At 39.2% G+C, this 22756-nt stretch overlaps 1 protein-coding gene across 1 annotated transcript in view; it reads right to left on the reverse strand.

The window, feature by feature from the left end:
• The window catches only part of LOC123389936 (protein unc-80 homolog), a gene marked incomplete at its 3' end in the record, with an annotated part of 71570 nt that extends 50655 nt beyond the window's left edge, over nucleotides 1-20915 (reverse strand). Inside the window, 6 exon segments of the mRNA XM_045072832.1 lie at nucleotides 2835-2933; nucleotides 3681-3847; nucleotides 6013-6161; nucleotides 8161-8308; nucleotides 12295-12441; nucleotides 20454-20915. Coding sequence (XP_044928767.1) covers nucleotides 2835-2933; nucleotides 3681-3847; nucleotides 6013-6161; nucleotides 8161-8308; nucleotides 12295-12441; nucleotides 20454-20915 — 1172 coding nt within the window.
• Between the last annotated feature and the right edge of the window lie 1841 nt (nucleotides 20916-22756).

Raw genomic sequence — 22756 nt, forward strand, 5'->3', positions numbered from 1 at the left:
AACCTCTCTGAAAGGTAATTTAGTAATATGGTATCCAAAACCATTATCTACAGCTATGATAGGGAAATCCAATTCCTAGGAAGTCAAGAAAATGATGGGAAAACATACTAACATGTAGATAAATACAAGATGATCAAATGCCTGCTGAGGTATTATGGGTTAACACTGAAAACTGGAAGCAATCTAATTTTAAACTCCAGAGAAACAAATAAATTATAGAATTTCTATCTGATGGCATATTCCATAGTCATTAAAATCCTATTTTAGAAGACGACTGATATGGGAAATGTCAAAGGTAGATAGCAAAGTTAGAAAGCAGTTAATCAATGGGTGAAATAGGATAATTTCATGTTAAATAAAGTACACACATAAACATGTGTCTGTGAGTTTGCTTGTACACATGGTCAAAATTGTACCCAGCACACCAGAAATTTATGGTGGTTATCTCCAACTGATAGTATTTCGATTTAAAATGATTTTTCTTTGTTTTTCTGTTTTGCTACATTTGCCAACTTCAGCAACATATATTACTTCAGAAATTTGGGGGGAAAAGGTCACAGAAGATACTTAGTAATATGTGATGAAATTTGTTCATGAAATTTTAGGTAATGATTTGTCTATAGGCTTTGGGATTGAATCCAGACTCTACTCAAAATTCAACAGTACTGTGTAAAACAATCATTTTCTGGAGACACTTATATGGAGTTTCAAATTTTACCTCTCAGAATCTCATTAGAGTACTAAATACATTTTATTCTTATTTCAAACCAGAACACTCTGGTTATCATATATGGTATGCATTTGTGAGTTTAAATCAGTGTTTCAGGATTTGACTTCTCAGTTGTTTTATTTTCTTATCAAACGATCACAGTGTACGAAACATTTCTTGCCTTTGGGGAATGTGGAGCACAATGATGAGCGTATGACCACATGGTCTACATGGTACAACATTTCAGTAAGATTTACATTAACTTTGTCCAGTGGGCGTGTATCGATAATGAGTTTCAGAGGATGAACATATAAAACTGATTTTCAATTGAGTTAGTGTGACTTTTATTTAAGGAGGAAGAAGGAGAAGAGAAGGGTCTGAAAGGGAGGGAAGGGCAGGAGGCAGGATAAAGGAGGAACCAGGATCATCCACCTACCTTTCCTCAGTCCTACACAGGGTATTGGCATGCTCCTCCCCTAGGCCCACTCTGATCAGGGAAAAGCTCTATATTTAACATTCCATGACATCTCTCCAAACGGAAATTTTTATGTAGAAGTATATTAAAACATGTATCTTCATTCAAGGGTCAAGAACAGACCCATGCTAAGGACCCATGTGAAGTGCTGTGATATCGGGCAGTGTTCACAGAACACTGAAGAAGGAGAATATTTTGCAATCTGGAAAATGAGATCACCTGTGTAGAGGGTTTTATTTTTAAAATCCAGTTTACTTATTAGATCATTCTCATTGAACATAGTAGCTTGATTGTTGCTAGTGCTATTTTGGGGTGGAGGAAGCCCTCTGTCATTTTTCTGCTCATACTCCATATGTAAAGATTTTTAATTAGTCTTGTGGCTACTCAGCTACAGAACTTTGCCTTTTAAAATAAGTCTTTTCATTTAGAGCCTCTGTTTGACTTTTTACTATGTCCTTAAAGATTTCTTGGAACATCACATTTAAGAAAGGAAGTTAAAGGAAACAAACAAACAAAAAAACCATGATGGTAATTTCACAATTTTTTCCTTTCATTGATTGTCTGCCATTCATTCATTCATTCATTCATTCATTCATTTATGAAATAGACATTAAGTGTTTACAGTGGGGGCCAAGTCATAAGCATTGGGGTTATAATGGTAAGCAAAAGCTCACATGGTCCTAGACTTATAGAGTTGATTTATCTTCTCTTTACTTTTTTCCAGGCACTTAGAGACAGTCTTTAAGATTTTGAAGGGCTACAAGATCTATGCAGGCTTTTGTTCTTTCAAGGTTTTCCTTACTTCATGTGAATTACCAAGGTCCTATTTGATGATGGTGATTTCCTTGACTATAGAGAGGGTATACCTTAAACATAGAATACCCTGCAGAATTTCTGATAATCATTCTGCAATCATTTCATAGTAACCAAGGTTTAGGGAAATAAAAGTGTGTTTCTTAAATGATGTTCATATTTTAAATACTGATCACACCATTTGTGAGTAAATAGTTCTCAAAAAGAAGCATGAAGACAAATGAGCCTTGCATAGAACTAGGCTACATGTTCAGTGTCTACAGTAATTCTCTCATTTTCTGGAGGCACTAATTTTAAGATGCTTTTGACTTTGGCATTATAAAAAGTGAAGATAAACACCTTTTGGAACACTGGAATGGATCTCAGGAGAAAACCAAGGTGAAATGGAATGGAGTTTATGTTTTAGCTAAATCTGAGCACAAGAGTTTATCTTACTTTTTTAAGAAAACCTTCATCAAGCACATTGACAGCCATTAATACTTTTAAATAACAAAAGTTATAAGTGATTTTAAGCAAGAAAGTATATGACACCTCCTCCCCACCTGGTTACACATGCTATTTTTCATGATTTACCTGCAGGAGTATGCACGAGAAGCATATGGGGTAAAGACTGGAAATGGGAAATGCTGTTAGGGAAGCTTCCCATAAGCATGAGGTTGGTTATTTATGATTTGGGTCTTTAGAGTTTAGTGGCTTTGGGAATGAAAAGTAAAGGGCAGAAGCAAGGCAAAGTTCAAAGAAAATGACAAGCAAACAAACAGCAGTTAGGAAAACGGAATTTCTTACAGTAAGAAGTGCTCAGCCCACAGCATTGGAGGGAAAATCAGTGCTACTTACTGCTCTGGAGTCTGTGAGGGGCGACCAGACATGAAGCTACGACATTCCTCAGGTGCAGAGGACCCCTGGCCTTTATCCACAATGCTTCCCGCTTCTGACCTATGCAAATGGTGCAGTCCACCAATCAAACAGAGCAGGACACCACTCCTCAATACTTCATATACTTCATAAAGCAAAACACTCTGTTATCGACAACATATATTGCTTGCAAACCCTATGTCATCATGAGTCTATACAGTATGAAATTGATATCCTACCATTTGATTCATGATCTCACTGCTTTATTGTCTAAGAATACCACCATCAGTGCAGAGTCATTAACTACAAGCAGAATTTTAAATTTAGGAGTTTCTTTTAATCTCAGTAAGTGACATGTTTTATGGAATGGGCATACAATAAATGTATATTTACTAGAATGAAAAACAACAGGGCACTGCTCAGCTATTTGTATTTTTCCATGTTTAAAATATTACTTACTAAACAGGAGGATATGGTATCAATAATTGCTTTTCCTCTTTGGACAAAAATGTAAATTATCTATGGAGAAGACTAACACACAGATAACATTTCACCATATTGTTGAGATCTGTGAAGTAAAGGTCAATTATATGCAAGCCTGAGATCAACTGAGCTCTGATTTATAGAGAGGCAGGATATGTTTGATAGTAAACACATCCTTTTTCTAAGCTCCAGCTGTACTGTCACCAGTGATACTATTTATACAAGATAGTTCCACCAGCCCTGCCCTAGAGTCCCACACCATCCTGGGAACCACATGGACAGTACAACCAATTACATTCTACAGACATAAGGCCAACACGAATATTTATAGCTTAAGTTTCTAACCTTTTACTGCCTGCAGTCTTAGATTCTGATTCATTCTCCTCCATCTTCTTCCCTGGTGCCAACTTCTCAGCACTGTCAAGCAAAGCACTGAGGGCCACTCTTCTGAAGACATTTCCATGAGCCTCTTTGATAAACTGGACTAGCTGACGAATGTCACAATACAGCCCCTGTTTGGATGCAAGAAGGAAAGTATGGGGAAAGTTGTGTGATTAAACAGTTTTCACAGGAAGAGAGGGAGAAAGCAATTCCCTAGGCTTAGATCAGCATGAGAATCATAAAAGGAAGACATTTTACTACAGTGAACCAGATGGTACCCGGTCTCTCTCCATTGTTCCTATAGCAACACTAGTAAGAACCTTGCCTGTCATCTTTAGTATGAAAAAGGATGGTTACCATGTTCCATATTCAGAAAGTTGGCTGTATCATTAGAAAGACATCAATTTACACTTTAAACCACTGGATTCCCAAGCTTTAATTTTCTCTATTATGACTTCTGAAGAGATGCCTGCAAAAAAAAGGCAATCAGAAGTTTGTTTAAACTAGAGATTTCAGTCCCTCTTTAGCTTCTCCAAATTTTCTGTATCACTGTGATAAAATATGCTAAGTCCTCTAGACACTTCTAACAGAGCCTGATTATTCAAGGATAGTGTATTTTGCTGGACATATTTAACAAATGTGTATGTTGAAGCCCATTTGAACATGAACTTGACTATGAAGTAAAGATGATGCAGGGCCATTAAAACCAATACGTTCATGAGTCCACAGTTAAAAATATGTATAGGACCTTTTTTCTTGAGATATTAACCTTTTCACTCAGCATTTCCTCCTCTCTCTTCAAGAAGGTGGTTACTGCATTCTTTGCCTTCGGGAAGATTCATGGCAAAGCAAGACACAGAAGCCTAAGAAACACTTACCTTGATAGCTTTGGTTTTCAAAACCTAAGACCACTGGAACAATCATGCCAATGAGCCTTAAAAAATCAGAAGGAACAGTAACTGAGGAAAACATGGAAAGAGAGTTTTTTCGGTCCTCTGGGCAGAAAGATCTTGTGCTGTCATTGTATTCTTTGACAGCTTCCCCGTAGAAGGGACAAGACACCAAAAAACAAGGGTTCCAAATTCATCAGAGTGCCCAACCCTAAGCAGAGAGCAGTAGTGAAATAATAGGTATGGACTGATGGTTGAGATCCATGGAGTTCTTGGGTCCTAGGTCCTACCAAAGACTTGGGATCCTTGCACCCCTCTGTGAAGTAAAGAAACCCCAAAATGTTGGGATTCGACTTTCAGCCGTTCTGGTGGAATGGGAGTTCCAAGTCAAAACCAAGATGATTTAAAGAAAATCAAGAAATACAATTATTTCTTCTACATACGATTTTGCAGACTATAATGTATAAAAAGTGCTCACATGTATTATAATAAACTTTTCAAAGTACTTCTTGCCATGAAAAATTAACTGCATGGATGGTGTCCACGTTTTTCTCAGACTCTAAGAACTTTACCGAGGGGGCTTTGACAGCTAGCAAAATTCAATTCCCTTTGGTTTAGGGTTTAAGTTTATCTCAAGTTATGTGAATAGTCTCAATAGCTAAAAAGCTTAAAATAATTCCCTGATTTAGGTAGCTTAGCAGATAGTGTCAATATGTATAAATACGCAGATTTCTACGTAAAAAGTCCCAACACGTAACATTTGGTAAGATAGTGAAATATAAGTCCTTTACTCCCCAGAGAGAACTGAATTCATCTATTTGTGTGGATTCATTAGTCTTTTTCATATCTACTTTTTGTATCCCAAACCACAATTTCCTTGGCAGCAATTAAGCACTAACATGTTATAGCCCCGTCCTTCTCTCACAGTTCTTGTGGCTTTAGTGGTTTAATTAACACAGTCATTTATGAGGAAGTAACTAAAAAATTACAATGTTCTATAAGAGAAAACAAAACTAATTTCAGCAGCAGACTCACATTAATTTTTTAAAGTATGTTTCAAAAATGGTTGGTTTAATATTCTTTAATATTTCATGAGCTAATAGGCTGTGTTGAGCACAGCCTTTCTCTTTAAGAACTTGAAGTACCTTTCAACTAGCTCAGCAACCACCACAGAACTTATGAAGTGGAAGAGGAAGATATGTCAACTTTCAAGTGATTTAATGAGTAACAAGGAGAAATGTGTTACTGAGGCTCTACCATGAGCTACTGGTCACTTTGGGAAAACAGAGATTTTAACTTTAAGGTACAGACTTTAAGACTTCAACTTGTCTTTCTCAGGGCCACGACAGAATTTTCTTAGAGTGGAGACCAAGAACTCCTGTGGGAAGAAGAGGTGAACTTCTCACCAGATTCTCAGGGCTGTGCAATTCATGCGTGGTTGAAGCGCAGCGTGTGATAAGGGACTTAAACATGGCGCTGACGATGATGCCTTCCACGTTTTGAGCTGTGGATTTGTTGTCCACCGTGGTGAAGTTATTTCCAAACCCAGCCTTGTCTGGAATGCAAAGGCACCAATTCAAGGCAATGTTTCCATTAAGCTACACAGGTTAAGGAAGTAATGAAGTACATAGCACCCAGGAATTAATGAAGGGCTACATGAAATACAGAAATAAAAGATTAAAGATATCCCTAGGTTTAATCATCTTTATGCAGACTTGGAGATAAACAACTCATAGTCTTCCTCAGAGTCTTTACTAGGTTATAGTCCATCATGTTGTAGAATGTTTCTATTGGTAATCTAAGCAAAGTTATTAATCCGTCATTGGAGAGAGAATTTATTTGATTCAGCCTTTCTGGGGGTGAGGAATGCTGTCTTCTCAGTGGAAATCCTTCAGTCATTCAGAAGTAGGGGTGGGGTCAACCAGGTGAACAGGGCAGGAGGAGGCAGAGGCAGTGAGGGGACCTTGGTGGGGGGGGGGATTCACATGGGTACTGGCAATAAAAAGGAGACTAAGTTCTGCCAAGAACTGCATAGAACTTCCATCAGCTTCTTGTTCCCAGACTGTGTAGGTATATGGAGAATGAAAACCTACAACCTCTTTTAGAGCCACTTCCTTATGACTCATTGAAATGTGAAATGCCAATGAAATGAGGCCATCACTCTCTGGTAGCATTTTTTTTGCCAGTTTTCCATATATCCACAGGCATTTTGTAGGGGACACATGAGATATTCTAGAACCTTGCCAGAAGATTTCTAATGACTGTGAGCCACCAATGGACTGTAGGGTCAGGGTGTATGCATCTCCAGAACAAATCAGATAAGGACCTGTGTGTTTGGTTGGCTGATTCACCATGAGCTTCTTCTCAAGAGTCTCAGGGGGGATTTGTCACCTTGAAGTAATACACTTTATCACTAACCTTTCACTGTCTGTGTCAGCTGGCAGGGGATTATCCCTAGATTTTACATCATAGAAAGAAATCTTTTGGTCTATGCTTGCAGTTTCTATCTCAGCTAGCTTAAAAAAAGAGAAAATAGGAATTTCTCTTATAGTATCTCAACTCTAATTCCCACTTTATGATTTTTAAAAATTTATAATGTGCTCAGCTTAAAACTTCTTTGAGGATATACATTATTTTAGGGGCTCTATAAAGGAACAATATTTTTTTAATGAGGTCACCAAACAATAAAGCCTGGGATACAAATAGGGAAATTGGTTCCAAATTCATCAAATAGATCTTCATTATAGATTAATCAACTCTCATACATGTATCATATAAACCACAAAAGGCTATACTAAGACATTATTTCTTCCCAGGCTCTAATCAAAATGTATATGTTACTCAATTCAGGCTTCATACAGCATTTCATTTCATTACTCTATTTGCATTTGAGTGGTATTGAAGGTGTTTGGTTTATTACGAATGCAGTTGGAGCTCACTGGCCCCTTACACCACAGGTCTCTTTGGTGGGGTTTTCTTAAAGCCATGAAGTATAAAATGGTGTATGGGGCTATCTATATATCCATTTGCCTGTTTTTTAAAAAATTCAGTATATATGTAGGTATAGATGAGCATATCAAAATTATACTACTATTACATTTATATATATCTTTTCTTTCCTATTTTATTTTGTGAAAGAAATCTCCAAGGACTGTGCCTGGCATATAGTAAGTACTCATATTTGTTGAACTAATGAATATACTCCCTTGTTCCGTGATTTCTGCCTCAATTGTCATATAACAGAAAGTTGTGTGAAAGAGAGAGGAGTGCCATGAGCGATGGCTTGAAGGGCCAGCTGTGAGGATGCCACAACTTTACCAAATCCCTTTTGCTGAGGAAAGTTGTCATCACAAAGCTTCCAAAAACGTGTCATCAAAGACAATGTGCGAGCTTCTCTTATTGATACTTTATTACACACACACACACACACACACACACACACACACACAATCTTTCCCTCTAAATTCTATCCCCACATATTCAGGGTACTTCTGGAACTCTACCTGCGTCACCTCATAGCGATCTCTCCTGGAACATGGCACAGCTTTACTTACTGTCAGTGACAGGCTCCATACAGAATCCTAGCAAAGCATGCAAGAAGTCCACTACATTATTGAGAGAGTCCTTGTTCACATAGTCCCTCATGGTTTGTCGGAATTGCATCTTATCGAGCTTGTATAGCTTAGTGAGGCAGTTCTGGGCCTGCAATGAAGGAAGAAAAGTGGAAAAAGTCACAGGTACCAGCTTAAGCTAGGGATACCATTAGTCTGAGACAGAAGCCTGCAGAAGGCAAAGGCTTCCATCCATTCCTGCTGGCTGCTGCAGGCCAACCCTGCTAGTCCCTCTTGTCTGAGCAAGAGAGGGGCAGAGATAAGCTGAGCAGTACGAAGGACTTTACTCTGAGAAAGGCTGCCCCAAGTAAAACCCAAGGCTAATGTCTAATGCTGGTGCCAAAAACAAAAAACAAAAACCAAAAAACAAAACCCCTCAGTCTTTTCACCAAGATCAAGATTTTAAGGTCTCAATGAAGAAAAGCTCAATGTGTCAAAAATTAGGCAGGTTACAGAATTGGTCAGTCAGGTTTGAAAAACCTCAAAGGCTTTGTGTAATGGGAAGAAGTGTGCCACTCCTATGTTCAGCTACTTTGAACTTAAGTAGATTTAATTGGGGGGGGGCAGTGAGAGGGATGTAGGAAGTGGGTATCCAGTGTCCTCTTATCTGGCTAGGAGGGGAAGATCCTTGAAGCAGAGGGGAGGCATAAAATACAGGCAGGTCTCATTTATTTCTTTATGTGTCTGTATTTGAATGTGAGAGTTTGATATTTAAATAGCAATTAGCCTTATAGATGTGAAAACCAAGTAACCATTGGCTAGACCCTAATACTCACACTTATACTGCCAGCAAATAATTCTGCCATCTGGCAAAGGGAAAGGGAATAATTCCACAAGAATCCCATAATAATCAGAACAAATGAAGGCACGGTCATTGGCTGCAGAAGGCCACAGGCAGAATATGCGGATACTCTCTGGTGTCAGCCTCCCAGCCTTCTCCTACTATGAAGAGAAAAATCACATGTGTTCAGTGCTTTGCTGTTAAAACATGTTTCTTGCTTGTAAGTACATAACCTTTGACTTTCACACCTCGTGATTTGATGAGCATCCAGTACTATAGTGGAGGAAGCTGGGGCCCACAGAAGGGAAGGATTTTGTCCACGTTGACACAGTTCACAGCAGAGTCAAAATTTGGACTCAGAGTCTTGCCCTTTACTGAGGTTATTTCTCTTATGATACAGTAGTCCTATGAAGAATCCAGATAATGATTGGGGCAAACATTATTTAGGTACCACCCACTTTCCAAAAGAACTTATGATGATGGATGAATGAATAGAGATTGGTTGCTCTCCTGAAGAAACATTCTGTGTAAGAGATATAAGGAAGTCCATGACAAAGGAACGAAATGGGGAAGTAACAGAAGACTCTAGGTTGAAGGAACAGGCTAAGGAAAGGGGGGTGGTTGGGTGAGGACCACCTTAACCGAGGATGGAAAACTTTGGACAACCAGGCACAATCTTGAAAGTCAGATTGGAGAAAGCAATCCCTAAGAATTCAAACATACAAGGTAGGCCCTTAATGGTTTCCCAGAAGAAAAGTTAAGTTATATCATTACTTTAACAAATCAAGGACCAGAGAAAGATTCTGGAAAAATCTGAAGAGAAATAGAAAGATTTTCAAAGGCCAAAACTTGGAATTCGCAATAAATTTCTTGGTATAACCTTGCTGTAATCCCCCCATCTGTATCCCAAAGTCAGGTGAATTGATAATTGTTTTCATTCTCCCTTTACTAGGTCCTAGAATAATGAGAAAATAAGTGTTTTTATTCCAGAGAGGTTATTGGTTGCTAGATCTTAGTCAAGCTCCTTTTTTCCATTACAAAATAAATGTTGCTTGCTATAAAATTATGTTTTCAAAGTATTTACTTAAAATATTTCCTGCATGAAGTAGTATTTAATTATTATCCTATAAAGAATTAGCAAAGATCTTCATTGTTACACTTACAAAACAATTTGAACTTCTGAGTTGGAAAGTACTGAAGCACAAATTATCTGATCTCTACAAAATATACCAAAGGCAGCATAATTTCAAATCCACTCGTTAGAGGCTATCAGAATGTCTGAATGAGTTCCATGGGAAGTTTAAGCAAGAATCAAATCAGACTATCAAACCTTAAGCATTTTGATTCTCAATGAATAATCTAAACTTCTCCAAGAGATATAGAACTGTCAGAGTGAATTTCCTTTCAATAGTTTGGGACTACCTGCAAATGGTTAAGCTAAAAAAACACATGCTGGAATTATTAAGCAGTTTGACATATATCATTAATCTTCTATTTCTTCCTCTCTTCCTTTCTTCCTTCCTCCCTCCTTCCCTCCGTGTTTTTTTCTCTTTTTCTTTCTCCTTTAAAGAAATATAGAGGCCCTGATCTGGTAGAAGAAATACTCCTAACATCTTAAAAGTTAAGTCTTCTGAAAATGCAATGTTTTAGAAATTTGTAAAGAACCAGCTCCTTGAAATAGACTTTTCCAGGGATCATGTCTCAAGTTTGTATCTCTTGGACAATGTGTTTGGAGAGGCAAATATAGTCTCTATAATGAATATTAAGCTGGGCTACAAGAGAATGGAAGAGTTGCCCTCTAAGTCAGGAAAGCTGAGAAGGCAGGTGAAAAACTGTCTGGACAGCCTGATGGGAAATGTCCAGTAGTCTCATCAGGAAAGCATAGTGGACGACTAAGCAGCAAGTGATCTCTCAAGTGGCTTCTAATCACCTGTCCTATTTTCTCCAAGTCTAGAAAGACAGATTCTGGTGTCAGAGCCACTTCAGACCTCCAAGCAAAGCATGACACTTATTATATTTAATGTGCCATTTCATGGAATTGGTCTTCTGTATGAGGAGTGATAATAACCATGAAGGCATTTATTCATACTGTGATAGAATTAAAAATCAAACAATAAAAATCACATACACATGCTCAAAGATGGGGCTGATTTCAGCTTTCTATTGCCTTATTATTATTGTTATTTTGATTTTTACATTTTGAGCCTCAAAATCTAGATCTTGGTCAAAGTTGTCATGGTTCAGAATTTAGAAGTTAATTACTGTGACTATAACCCCCCATATACAATCAATGAATATAATACAACATAAAGCATATAAAGGACAGAGACAAGAATGGATAGATGGGTAGATGATGGGTAGATGACAGAATGAGAAAAAGAAACCCAGCATGCTAGTACTGTGTGAACATTTCATGACAAAAACTAATACCAAGAAAAAAATGGGTTGGCATTAGATGTTGACATGATCCTAAAACTCTGCCGTCATATGCCAAAGGGTTTCCTGGACTCAAATTTGCATAAAACCCTTATTTTCAGGAGGATATTTTCTTACAATTTCAATTCAAACGTATGTATGAGGCAACTGTCCCAGCGTGGACTTGCTATGGAGGTGGGTTATTGCTCAAGAGTGAAGGGGGAAAAGTAGCAATCGGCTGAGGCAAGCGAAAATGAGCAGGAGTAAGATCATATTCCATGACAGAATTGTGCTTTGCGAGCCCAAGCGCAGAGTTTCAAGTTTCACACAGTTCAAAGGGACATGATCTCAAATACGAAGGAGTCAAGGTTCATTCTCAAACAAAGCAGCCAGAACATGACGGGCTACTTTTACAGTCCTGTTTTGTCCCAATAAGGGCCATTTTCCATACCTATGTAAGAATCACAAACTGAGTCCTAAACTTTGACCCCATTCTTTAACATAAAATATGTTTCTATTGTACCCAGGCAAATGATCAAAAAGTCATTCGTCACAGCCCCTCAGAGGCTCCTTAAATACATTAATCTTTGCCAATGTCTTGCAAACTTTAATTCACACATTCCAATTATACACCCTTTCACCAACTGGGAGTTGGCCTGCTTAGGCAGAAGGCAGACGTGTTTTCCCAGTTAAGCTTTCCTAGGCCTGGGTTTTTGAGGTCTTGAGATAGGTTGTGGGAATCTTCCCACTCTGAATCATCATTAATCATGCCTATGCAATGCAATATTTTTCAGGGAACACTGACCCTCATTGTCAAAGGACTCATTTTTAAATTGGAGGCAGGGAAGGAGAGGAAATGGAATCTACTGTAATTCTCTTACATTCTCTCGGAATACCTGGTGTCTCAGACGATCTCCAGAGAGCCCTCGATGTCCTTCTCCGCAACCATAGGCACATCCCAAAGACTTCACTATTTTAATGAGCATGGTCAGAGCAAGCCTATGGTTGCTTACAGGTGTACTTTCATCCTAGAAAAGTCACAAAGCCCTTTTGGTACTGCCATTCCATTTTGTGATTAAACCGAGTTTTATATGTTTTATGGTGAGCACGTACAACTTGAAAAACAGAATTGTCAAGGGCTCGACAAGCACATTAACCTTTCTAAAATCCAGATTGCCTTTTAAAAGAAAGAAAAATGTGCATTTTGATCATCCCCTAGGGCTAAAGGATATAAATGTAGACCTCTTGATTAGAAAACATGCTTACTGTATCCTTTGCAGACTATTAGAACCACCTAGAGAGACAATGGGGACTATCAGTGATGAAGACAAATAGATTTTCCCAGAAGCTACCCCCATCATCAGGTTTCTGATAGTACCACCAGGAAAGGATTATTGCTAAATTCCTGGAACTGATAAAAGTCTGGAACTTTGAAATCACATGGCAACTTCTGACATTTTTAAGGGACTTTCTAATTTTATATTTTTCACGGTATTGTAATACTCACGCACCAGCAAAGTGAGAATATAAAGAAATTTGTCAACACTCAGCTTGTTTCTTCCTTTGCGGGTAAATAGGAAGCTTTCCTGAGATGAATAATCAGAATGGTTATCATCCTCTCTTTTGCCCCATTTAATCCTTGCTGTTAGTGAAGGACACAGCTTCCAGAAAATGAACTTCTGTGAATTATCTCCAAAGAGGCAGAAGGATCCTAATAATTTCCCTTTCTATATCAGTTTAATGTGCAGAACAAAGGAAATAATGGATAAGCACTTCCATTGTCATGTGGAACAGGTGGCTAAGCAAATGATATCACACACTGAAAGTACTCCAGTGTGGGTAGGGAGTGAAAGAGATGGTGTTACCAAGACGACATCCATGATATGGAAAGGTAGACTCCCCTTCCCCTAAAGTTACACAGTTGGTCCTCCTTTTCTAATCTACAGCCTCATGTCGTGGATGCAGTGCTGAGATGCCCTCTGCAAAACTGAGCATTCTCTGAGCCTGGAAGTGTTGCTGGCTGACAGCTCTCTACTGAGATCCTAACTAGCCATTGCTCTTAGCTAAAGGAGAGTTGCCTCACCTAAGGTTAATGGTCTTCCTGGTAGCAGTATGCTTCCAATGGCTGATCAAGGGCATGATGCAGATTTAGGGGTATAAATGTGGGCTCCTTTTCTCCACCTGGAGATTACTTTTAAGGAGTCATCCTTGCTTTAGAGCCCTCCGTGTGATGAGCTGAAGTCTGTTACAACTACACTGTAGTTCAACTTCTCTCTCTACCTCATCCTGCTTCTTTTACAACCTCACAGTTGTTGATTCTGAGAGGCCGCCTCGGAAACTTCCTGCACACACATCTCCACATCTCAGTCCATTTCCTGGGCACTCTGTATATCTGACGGTTGCAAATGGAAGACTCAGAAATTATCAATAGAAACTTACTAACTTATTTACTATATATACAGCAATTCAGAAATGTTTGGATTCACATCTTAGCTCCATAACCTTGGGCTGGCCACTTAACCACTGTGTGCCCTACAAAATGAGAATCATAATAATATATACATATTTTATATTTCTTTTATATGTATTTATATGTATTAAATACATATTTATTTATTTATTTATTTATAGGTGTGGGATGCTGCTCTCTCTCTCTTTTTTTTAAAGATTTTATTTATTTGTTAGAGAGAGAGATACAGAGCGCAAGCACAGGCAGACAGAGTGGCAGGCTAGAGGCAGAGGGAGAAGCAGGCTCCCTGCCGAGCAAGGAGCCCGATGTGGGACTCGATCCCAGAACGCTGGGATCATGACCTGAGCCGAAGGCAGCCGCTTAACCAACTGAGCCACCCAGGCGTCCCCTGCTGCACTCTTTTGAGACTACTTTGTGCAAATTAGAAAAGGCATTCCTGTGGGTAGATGAGTTAGAAAAAGATGAGCCCTTTCAGTAGATGCATCTCTTGGTTGAACAGTTTAGTGAGCAGAGTATAGGCTGGATCTCAGTCCTTCTTGACTCAGCCTTAGCCACAAGCCCTTGTGTGGTGCACTGACTGTACAGTTAAAGGCAGCAAGTAGTGCCTCAGATAAGTTCACCCTGGGTAGGTCCTGATTTGGAAGATAGGTTTATACCCATTTTTAGATTACTGTATGTTCCTTTTTAAAAAAAAAAAAAAATCCCTAGCTCCAAAAGCTCTTAGTAAATATCTATTCAGGTTTGGCTTTCTTTACACCTTCAGATGTCTTAGGATTTAGGTTCCTCTTACAGGAGACATCAGAAAAATGTACCAAGCTACAGACAGAAATCAGGACAGATATTAAATACATTTCAAGCTCTCAGTATTAGTTAGTGACATATATAGAAATAGAATTAGATCTTCCTTTCTGAATTAATAAATTCCCCATGCTTCTGGTATTACTACACTGTAAAAATTAGATAAACTCTCAGATTCCACTGAAAATAACAGAGATTTAGGGCAGAAGAGACCTGTGTAAATCAGAAATACATGTACTTAACCTATTGGTTAGGTTTATTTTATAAATTATTTGTTTTACAAAGAGTAGTACTTTTTTCCAGAACTATGAAATATTGATTACTTGGTGGTTGTTTTGAAGACTACATATCTGACTTCAAAAATATTCCATCTAACCAAGAGTGATAACTTCTGTTCAAATACTGTTTACATTATCAAGTATCTAGGATACTAACTGGATTTTAAATTGGCAAGAGACTTGCAAGTCTACAAAAAGAAATCATATGCAGATACCAGTTGGGTTTAAAATTTTAGAACTAAAAGTAAAAATGTAATACTAATAACAACTTCAGAAAAATTCTTAGGATACATAACAAAGCCCCCTCCCTTTAATTTAGTTCCAACTGTCTAAAGCGTTAATAATAAAACCCTATCAAAATTTCACACTCTTTTTATTTTTTTTCTTTCTATTTTCCCTTGAATATCATATTGGATAAAATACCCATTGATTATCTCTTTGAGTAGCCAACTTATATTGAAAGATAAAACATGGACAATTTAGTAAGAGTGAGATCTGAGGATTTTTGGATTATCCCTCAGCAATGTATGAAGAGGTAAGAAGTTGGCAACTTTAAGCAACTGGAAGATACTGTCAAAATTGGAAAATACACTTGGGATTCTTGGGTAGCTCAGTCAGTTAAGCGTCTTCATTTGGCTCAGATCATGATCCCAGAGTCCTGGGATCAAGTTCCCATCAGGCTCCTGCTTGACATTCAAGCAGTGGTAGAGCTAATTTCCTGGTCATGTTATTTCTTTAGGGTAGCATCTCAGTTATACTATATGACCATCACTCACAGTCTGTCAAGAATACCTTTTCTCAAGATTTTCAGGGTCTGACCAGTGAAGAGCCTGCTTCTCCCTTTGCCCCACTGTTCCCCCTGCTTGTGCTCTCTCTCTGACAAATAAGTAAATAAAAATCTTAAAAAAAAGAATTGGAAAATACACATTTATGATTAAGTCAGAGGAAGAAAATCCTAAAGAAAGGATTCAGGAACCCAAGAATATTGGGAAAGAATATTTGGATGAGAGACTTAAAATATTAGGAAGATAGTAGACAATGAGATGAAGAAACACAGATGATCAATGCACATTAAAAATGGATCAAGTAGGATTAGAAAGAGATAGAGAAGAAATTAAAAGAGGAAGGAGCACCACAACACTTATTCATAGTTTGGATAATTATGTAGATGGTAGAAATCTGCACATGTCATCTTACACCTGTAAACACTTGACCTTGATGTGTACATCCTGACATTAAATATTCAAATCTTCTGTTGATTTCCATTTGTTAACAGTATTTTCCAACAAAAACCCTGAACTTAAATCAGTGTAAGTTATGTGAATTCAAACTATGGTAATTCTTTTTTCTTTCTCTCTCTCTCTCTCTTTTTTTTTTTTTTAAGTAGGCTCCATGCCCACCATGGCACTGAGGAGCCCAATGTGGGGCTTGAATTCACAGCCCTGAGATCAAGACCTGATGAAATCAAGAATAAGACACTCAGCTGACTGAGCCCCCTGAGAGCCCCAAGCTATGGTATTTATTTAGAACTCAAAGTAAAGAAAAAAACTAATTTTTGGCATTAAGTGCAGAGATCATAAGTGAGGTGTTGCCAAGGCAAAGGGAATTAAATTCAGGAATAATCAATAATAAGAAAGCTAAAAACATAAGTTGTGAAACACTGAGATATGAGAGCACCGAGACTAGTCTTTGAAAGCAAACCAATTAGCTGAACAAAATCTTCCCTTTCTTCAACAGTGATGAGATTGGCTGCCAAAAAAAACGTGCTCCTTAGATCAAGAGAAAAAAAAAAAAAAACATCATCTTGTGGAAAAATTATACAGCTTGTTATGGACTGAATATATTTTCCCCCAAATTCACATGTTGAAGCATTAACCTTCAATGTGATGGTGTTTGAAGATGTGGCTTTTGGGAGGTGGTAATTAGGATTAGATGATTTCATGAGAGTGGGGCTTCTAGTTTGATGAGATTCCAGTAGCCTTATAAGAATTGGACACCAGAGGACTCCCTCTCTCTCAGTTGGTTAAGCAGCTGCCTTCGGCTCAGGTCATGATCCCAGCGTCCTGGGATCGAGTCCCACATCGGGCTCCTAGCTCAGCAGGGAGCCTGCTTCTCCCTCTGCCTCTGCCTGCCATTCTGTCTGCCTGTGCTCGCTCTCTCCCCCTCTCTCTCTCTGATAAATAAATAAAATTAAAAAAAAAATCTAAGTAACAGGGCACCTGGGTGGATCAGTTGGTTAAATATCCAACTCAATTTAGGATCAGGTGATCTCTCAGAGTCAGTGAGAATGAGCCCCACATAGGAGAAGATTCTCTCTCCCTCTGACCCTTCCTTCTACCCCACACCCACCACTCCCAAACCCCTCATGTCGGCTCTCTCTCAAAAAAAGTAAAGGACATTGCCACACCCATCGAAATTAAGAAAATTTAAGCTAATGCCAACTACAATATGATGTACACGATAACGTTCCACACCAGGTTATCTTCTTTCCAGTGCCCACCTCCATTTCTAATTTATCCCCACTTTGCCTCAAACCTTTACACACAGATCATGAATGAGATCCTGCCGTTCCCCTCCACAAAACATCGTCCCTAGGGTGACAGGATTCGGTTTCGCGATTTAAATTCTCAGGAAAGATACAAATGGGTCAGAACCTTTGTGTAAAAACAGAAAACTGTTTCCTGGGGTGTCAGGTGGTGAAATACAGCTTGGAAATTGTGCTCTTTCAAGCACCAGAATGTTATTTAGTTTTAGAGTCATGATGTCACATAACCATAAAACATGGTTTCCATTAGTGGCGGGTGGGAAGGTGGGAAAAAAAAAGGACTGACTCCTTCTGAGCGGGCGACTTCTGAGGCATATCAGATGTGAAAGCTGGAGTCTTTTTCTGTGACAGAACATAACATGCATTTCTGGTCCTCTAACCCTAATCTAGTAAGTAATTGTTTAAGTGGCATACAAGTATTTTCTAGATGAGCAGTATAAATCCTATTTATCTTTTTGAGAATAAAACCGGTGAGAAAAGTGAGAAAGTGGATGAATTTGAATCAGATTTTTAACTGGCTAAATGTAGGTCAAAGATAAGGAAAAGGAAATAACCAAGGTCTGCGAAGTAAGGCAAAGCACCAAAGATCTTATCAATGTAAATCTGGTTCTGTTTTGGTTACATGAATACATGTTAAATAAAAAGTGATTAAAAGACCTGAGCAAATGGAAAAATAAAACGTAAGGAAGACGTATAAGGAAAAAAGTCCCCAAATCAAAGGAAATTCAATCTTTTTTAAAGGATAATTATCTTTTTAAAACCCAGTTTTGACTTTTTGTTATTTTTAATTTGGTAAGACACATATAAAAGTCACCATCTTGATGATTTTTAAGAATTGTCATATATCTATTTGAGAGAGAGAGAAACAGAGAGATAGAGAGAGCATGAAGAGGAGCAAAGGGAGAGGGACAAGCAGGCTCTGTGATGACCACAGATCCCACTCAGGGGCCCCCAGTCCCAGGACCCCAAGACATGCATGACCTGAGCTGAAACCAAGAGTCTGACAATCAACCCGACAAGAGCCACCCAGATGCTCCTGCCATCTCAATGATTTTTAAGTATATAGTTTAAAAAGTATTCAGTATCATCACAGTATTGTTCACCAAACCCCAGAAGTTTTCGTGTCTCGCAAAATGGGAAACTCTGAACTAAAATTATGACAAACAACGGCATTCTACCCCCTCCCCCGCCCCTTGCTGGTCACATCCCTAACTTTCTGTCCTTATGAACCTGAAGACTCTGGATTACCTCACGCAAGCTGAGACTACAATATTCATTCATCGTTTTTTTGTAACTGGCTTTATTTCACATCCTGTCCTCAACGTTCATTCATTGTTGTAGCGTGCGTCCTGGCAGACTTCCCTTCCCTTTTTAAGGTAGAATGCTATTCTGCGATGTGTATAGTTCCACATTTGCTTATCTGCTTATCTGTGGATGTGGCCAGGTATTGCAGCCAGCCTTCTTGGACTTCTGTTTTCTAACACATGAACTAAGTGGGCACTGATGCTGGAGTCAGAACACTTGGGTTCAAATCCCTACCCCTCCCGCCTCCATAGTAGTTCTGAAAATACGCAAAGTTATTCAGACAGAAGAACGTAAGGAAAGGTAGGTTTATACCACATAACCACTCAGCAAATTAAAATAACGACACTTGGCAAGTCACCTGGGTGACTCAATCATTTAAGCAATCTGCCTTCATATCAGGTCATGATCCCCAGGATCCTGGGATCAGCCACAATTCGGGCTCCCTGCTTGGCAGAGAGCCTGCTTCTCCCTCTACCACTTCCCCCTGCTTGTGGTCCCTCTCTCGCTATATCTCTTTCTGTTAAATAAATAAATAAATAAATAAAATCAATCTTTAAAATAAACTCAAAATAATGACATTAATAGGTTCTGACGAGGGTTTTCTGATACCGCAAAGTCATCCCCAAACCACCTGTTTGTGCTACAAAAAGGGGACAAACACAGGTGACGTGCTGAAACTGTAGAGCCTGAGCCTCCTCTGAGGATAGTGCTGGCCACGGGACAGCTGTCTAACTGGTAAACAGCAGTAAACAGTGGGGGAAATAAGGTGATTGGGGGCACAATGGCCCAGCCCCTCAGTTTGCTGGGGCTCAGGAAAGGTCTTCCAGGGCCAAGTCCTAGACAGGAAGGGAAGTCTGGGACAGCAGAACCAGCCACAGATGTGAGAGGTGAAGCACAAGCTTGGGAGAGAGAAACTAAGTCGATGGAAAGGAATCTCAATAAGCAGAGCCCCAAAAGAGAACAGAAAAGACAAAACACAAGGCCTAATTAAGTGTCAATCAAGAGAAAGAAAGGATAACCCACTAGAAGGCATTGCATCACTCCGTACCCATTCTGGTGCCAGTGTGAGTCTCCCGGCCCAGGCTTGCCTGGAGTAGCTTCGACTGCTGAAAACAAATTGTGGCTCAGGAGTATAAATTAAAATTGCAGCAGCGAAAGCTGACACTCATTAAAAGCTTACAGACTTTTGTGTCACACTTCAATGCCATTAATGGAAATGTTTAAAAAGTTGAAAACATATCCAAAAATTCATAAAACACAAACTACTCAAGTCTCTGTTTTTTTTTCAAATATGAGCAACGTGCCAAGTTCCTATATGGTAGCTTCATATTAGTATTTACTTTATCATGCCCACTTCACCCCAAAAAGGTCTGAACCAACCACCATCTTATGTTACCTGGTGGTCACGTTTTCAAGAGCTCTCCCGGAACTGTAAAGGACCCTACAAGTTTATCTGTCTACAGAGAGAGTTTCTATGCCCCCAGACACTCCCCAAGGAACAGGACTAGACCACACCAACATGAGAACGGAAAGGCTGTGCCCAGCTCAGAGGAGACCCCGAGAGACCCTGGGATGAAGAGCTGTGACCAAGCAGAAGCATTGGGCAGGGACCAGGAGACATCCTTTCTTCACTCTTCCACCTACTGGACTGGCCCTTCCACTCCTGTCATCAGGGCCTCCTAAGAGCTGTTTCTGAATGCTGGTGATGCTCATTGTAGGAATTGTGTGGTGACGGGGTGAGTAAAGTTCCCCAGGGAGAGCAGCAAGGAAGAAAAATAGGGCAAGCAGAAAGAGGAGTGTGAAGACCACCAGAGCTTCCACATGCACAGTGAGTGGGGGAGAGGCAGAAAGTAGTAGAAACAGAGCAGGTGTGATCTGGAGCACAACCTTCCCCTCGTCAGGAGGAGAGGAATTAGCATGTGTGGAAATGCCACACACTTCTGGGTAGGGAGAGACAGGGAAACATATCAAACAGGGCACGAAGTAGGGATGACAACATGGCGGGCAGCAGCGGATAGGGGAAGAAACGGTGTGGGGACATAGGCTCTGCAAAGAATGTGTCTGCGACACCAGAACAATCCTTATTGCCAACGTTTTATGGTCCATATTTTAATCAACAAGTGAACTGTCTTGGCTTGCTTGAACTCCATGCTCACTAGGTGTTGGTGTGGCGTGTCTGCCACCAGAGGAAGAACAACAACCCATCACTCTTCTCCCAAGTCACATGTTTGTTTCTTGCAAGTCTGGGGAAGGACCACTGCTGAGGGACAGTCAAGTCCCTCAGTCTAAAAAGGCCTCAATCCGTAAGGGACATCCCTGGAAAGAGTGGCTTTCCCAAGTTGGTAGTGACCAGGTAAAGCCTTGGCTCCTTAGCAGCTTCCCCTCTCTCTGCCCAGGGGTCCACAGCACTGTGAGCACCACTAAAACCCCACTTGGGCTGCAGCTCCACCCGTTGGCCTCCGAAGCCTTACACATCTTGCTACTCTAACAGCCTTGGACTAGAGCACAAACATCCTATAATAACTTTGCATTTACCCAGCTTGACCTTAGTCAGCTTTCTACCGCGCTTCTCTATTTTGTAAAATTGACTTGGCTCTTTTCTACTCTTATCTCAAGATTTTAATAATTAGGGTCTACATGATGTTCTACTGACACTGTTTTCTACATCATCCAAGCCATCCCCCAAAACATGAAACATCCTGAGACCAAAGATCAGAATAATTTCGTATGTCCCTCAAGTTGGCCCTGAATTGCTTAGGCCTGATAGCCACATGACTTTCTACTCAGAAAAGAATTGGTGAAGAATTATTCTTTTATTTTTGTTTGTATTATCAATTTTTGGCCAAGGTCATTTTTATTTTTCTATTAATAGTAACTCAGTTACAATCCCTTTTATACTCCTGCACACTCCATTGTTTTAATGCAAAGCAGTTCATTCATGTAAAATCAAATCAGATGCTTTGAGTTCCATTCTTTCATTTTAATCAGGGTGACAAAAGTAAAAACAAAACAAAGCAAATCCTGAACAAAACCTCTACAGAAATTTGTTAAATGAAGAGGAAAGGTAAGAGGGGCTTCTTGAAAATGCACATATGCTGAGCACAGCTTACCTATTTTTACTGTTATGTCCGTTGAGCCATTTCTAAAGAAAACTAGAAAAGGTTTTGCTCTGTTTGAAGACAGAAGTCATGTATACAACTTCAGATTTCATACTGTTGCATTCCAACATTAATGATGTCCCTAAGGTTCTTTGCTTTTTTAAGTTTTAGTCTTGCCAAATGTAATGAAATATCTTATCGCAGTGAAACTCAAAATTACTGGTTATAAGAGAAGACTTACAACAATGTTCCATAGCTTTATATTTGTCCCTAGATGAAAACCAACCATATAATCCATTGGGCTACTATTCTCCAAGATTTCTAGAAAGTATACCCCTATGATGTAAGTTAGAAATGAAGGTCGTTCTTCAATTTCCTAAACTATTTTACTTAAAGAACTATTTTGTGGCACAGTCAGAATGATGATGCCCATTTGATTACGGGCTAACTATTTGAGAAAGCTGAATAGTCTGTCACAACTTCCAAAAAGAGAACAACTCTTCCTACTCAAGCGAATATTTTTAAAGAAGAATTAAGTCATTCTTCTAACTACGTTATTGGTTTAAAGTCACTTGCCACCGTGAGAAGAAAATTCTAAAGAAGTTGGTAACATTCAATGCACATTATAAGCTTTCCAAAGTGAATAAAAAGATTCCAGGCAGCCAAATAATTTAACTACTTTGAAAAAAGTATTCATATCTTAAAATAATAATTTGTTGTTAGCCAAGCTATTGAGAGTAAAATGAAGTTGGACACATTTCCAACACAACCAGAATACAGAATACAACGCAGACCGGACCAAAGTCTGTGTTTCTTCAGCCATCTCCGATGACCAGACTCGCTTACCTG

The sequence above is a fragment of the Mustela putorius genome, unplaced genomic scaffold (assembly GCF_011764305.1).
Source record: "Mustela putorius furo isolate JIRA1106 unplaced genomic scaffold, ASM1176430v1.1 tig00004220_pilon_pilon_pilon, whole genome shotgun sequence".
Taxonomy (NCBI): domain Eukaryota; kingdom Metazoa; phylum Chordata; class Mammalia; order Carnivora; family Mustelidae; genus Mustela; species Mustela putorius.